Source organism: Tupaia chinensis, unplaced genomic scaffold, assembly GCF_000334495.1.
Source record: "Tupaia chinensis unplaced genomic scaffold, TupChi_1.0 Scaffold149424_1, whole genome shotgun sequence".
In the NCBI taxonomy this organism is placed as follows: Eukaryota; Metazoa; Chordata; class Mammalia; order Scandentia; family Tupaiidae; genus Tupaia; species Tupaia belangeri.
In genome coordinates this window covers 1,001,194-1,003,392 of record NW_006209268.1, presented here as the reverse complement: position 1 = coordinate 1,003,392, position 2,199 = coordinate 1,001,194, and the positions used below count along the sequence as shown (strand labels likewise).

Below are 2,199 nucleotides of genomic sequence, written 5' to 3'. Positions count from 1 at the left end.
GGGGGGGGGGGGGTCTCAGTCCTTTCTCAAAATACTCTAAACAAAGTTCACCATTAAACTCAGTCTTAACTTTCCACAGGTGAAGTTATTCCTGTACTTTGATAAAGTGATTAGCAATCTGGATTTTAAACACACTACTCTCTGGGCATAGAAAGAGTGGCTACCACTAAGAACTTCATTAAGACCAACCAGTTTCAACAGCTACAAATGTAGTAAAAAATAGATTCCTTCCAAAGGTTCACAAGGGATTTTTTTTTCCTAATGATTCCAAAGGGTAAAGAAAGTTCAGTAACTTGCATAAGGTCTCACTGCTTGAGTACATCTACAGATCAGACACACTAAGTAACTGTGTCAGAAATAAATGCTCCCACTTAAAGCATGTATGCATGTGCACAATCTGAAAATGCAAAATACAGAGCAGTGGATGACAAATGGGCTTAAGCCACTGTTCACAGTGATTAGTGTATGAGAGAGACAATGTAGAGACAAATATCAATAGTAATATATGCTAAGGGCAAGGGAAAGATGTATACCTACAACCATCTTTTCCTGCGTTCTTATGCAAAATGCTGTTAGAGGTAAAACTTCCAAGGTCTAAACAGATACTTAATATTTTGTTTTGATGCCTAACTTAAAAATATGTTCCAACAATTCCAAGGGTCCAGGAAGTCCATAAAACATAATGAAACAGGCCACTTACTACCACTTTAATCCTGGGTATACAGGATTATTTTATGATGTCTTTTGTACATCAGTTTTACAACGACGTGACTCTAGGGTAAATGGGAACTATCATAAATCGCACGCTGCTTTCAAAACCACTTTAATTTCTGTCAACGTTACTGTAACCACAGTCCTGGGTGCACACTTTTTATTTTTTTATTTTTTTTTTTAGTGCCTGCATTTGACAGTCGCATCTCCTACACTCCACTTGTGACTTTGATCACTAAAATAAGAGATGTCACATTAGGAGAAGGGGAAAAAAATGCCAACCCGATATCACCCTTTTTCTTCTCTTTTCCTTCTACATAAGGAACACAGTCCATCAGATGCCCAACTGGGGGTGACAATGGCAACGCTGGGTGGACACAGCCTAAGAGGAAGGGAGTGGTCAAGCCCCATTTCCAACAAATCACTTCCCCGAAAGCGGACAGAGCGGCTCATCACCAGGCGAGCTAATGCCTGCTGCCTCGCTGCAGAGAAGCCGCTTCGCTTCGCGGAGAGGGGCTGTGCTGGGCTCGCTCCGCAAAGCCATCCCGTCCTCCACACTTGCGCTTGGAACTTTTCAAAATCTTAGCCTCACCTCAGAGAAGATTCCACCTAGTTTTGTTTTGCTTTTCTTTTATTCTGCCTCCTCGGACCCCAAACCCCACCCTCCAGTCAATGCTTCATAAGTAAACCTGGCTCCTTCACTCTTGGAAAACTAACGTGTCTGTCTAGGGCCGCTCACTCGCTCTGCGTTTTGCACATTTCCTCCTAGAACCTGCAGAAGCTTTCCCTCCCGTCTTCATTTACAAAGGAGGTTCCGTGGGAGAGGGGAGGGGGAGCGTGAATGGGCCGGCGGGTGGCTGCGCCCTCGAGGCCAGGCGCCACAGCGCCGCGGGCACCCACGCCCAGACACCGGTCCCTCACTCGCCAGTAAGTTGGAAAAGTTATCGTGGGTCCCGCCACTCTCCCCTCCGTCCTGAGCTCCTACCGGTGCTCCATTCATCCCCCGAGTCCCTTCTACGCGGTCCCCGAGCCGTCCCCAACTCCCTGCAGCTTCCCGCTCGCCAGCGGCTCACCTTTGCTCGCTAGCAGCGAGCGGGGCCGACCTGGACGAGCCCCCTCTCGCGCACGCCCTCCCACCTGAAGCTCGCCTGGTCTGGGAAACTTGGGGCCAAGTTTAGGGGCGGATTTCGGGAGCACAGCAGGGGAAAGGTTGGGTTGGGGCTGGGGCTGGGGCTTCCCTCTCCTGCCCGCCCTCACCCCCCCGGGGCTCCCTCCACCTCAGCCGCGGGACTGGCGGAAAACGCGGCCCGCGGGCGGCCCCGAGGGCGCTCGGGCGCCGGGGTCATTTCGTACGAAGTCTAGAATAAAAAGGAAAGGAGGGTGGAAACTTCTTACCATCTCGGCATGCTGGTTGTCAAGTGCAGCCCCCGCCTCTTGGTCTCCTCTTAGCGGCCGGGCCTGGACCAGCCCCTCAGCCGCCCTCCGCTA

At 50.4% G+C, this 2,199-nt stretch overlaps 1 protein-coding gene across 3 annotated transcripts in view; it reads right to left on the bottom strand.

Annotated features, from left to right (window-relative positions):
• BNC2 (basonuclin zinc finger protein 2) overlaps positions 1–2,167 on the bottom strand; it is a 515,687-nt gene extending 513,520 nt beyond the window's left edge. For 2 of the 3 annotated variants that reach the window (XM_027769366.1, XM_006171180.2), the window contains exon 1: positions 2,107–2,160. In XM_027769366.1, the coding sequence (XP_027625167.1) occupies positions 2,107–2,109 (3 nt within the window). In that variant the 5' untranslated portion in view covers positions 2,110–2,160. Of the gene's footprint in view, positions 1–2,106 lie in introns of all 3 variants that reach the window. The other variant, XM_027769370.1, reaches the window with a different exon arrangement.
• Between the last annotated feature and the right edge of the window lie 32 nt (positions 2,168–2,199).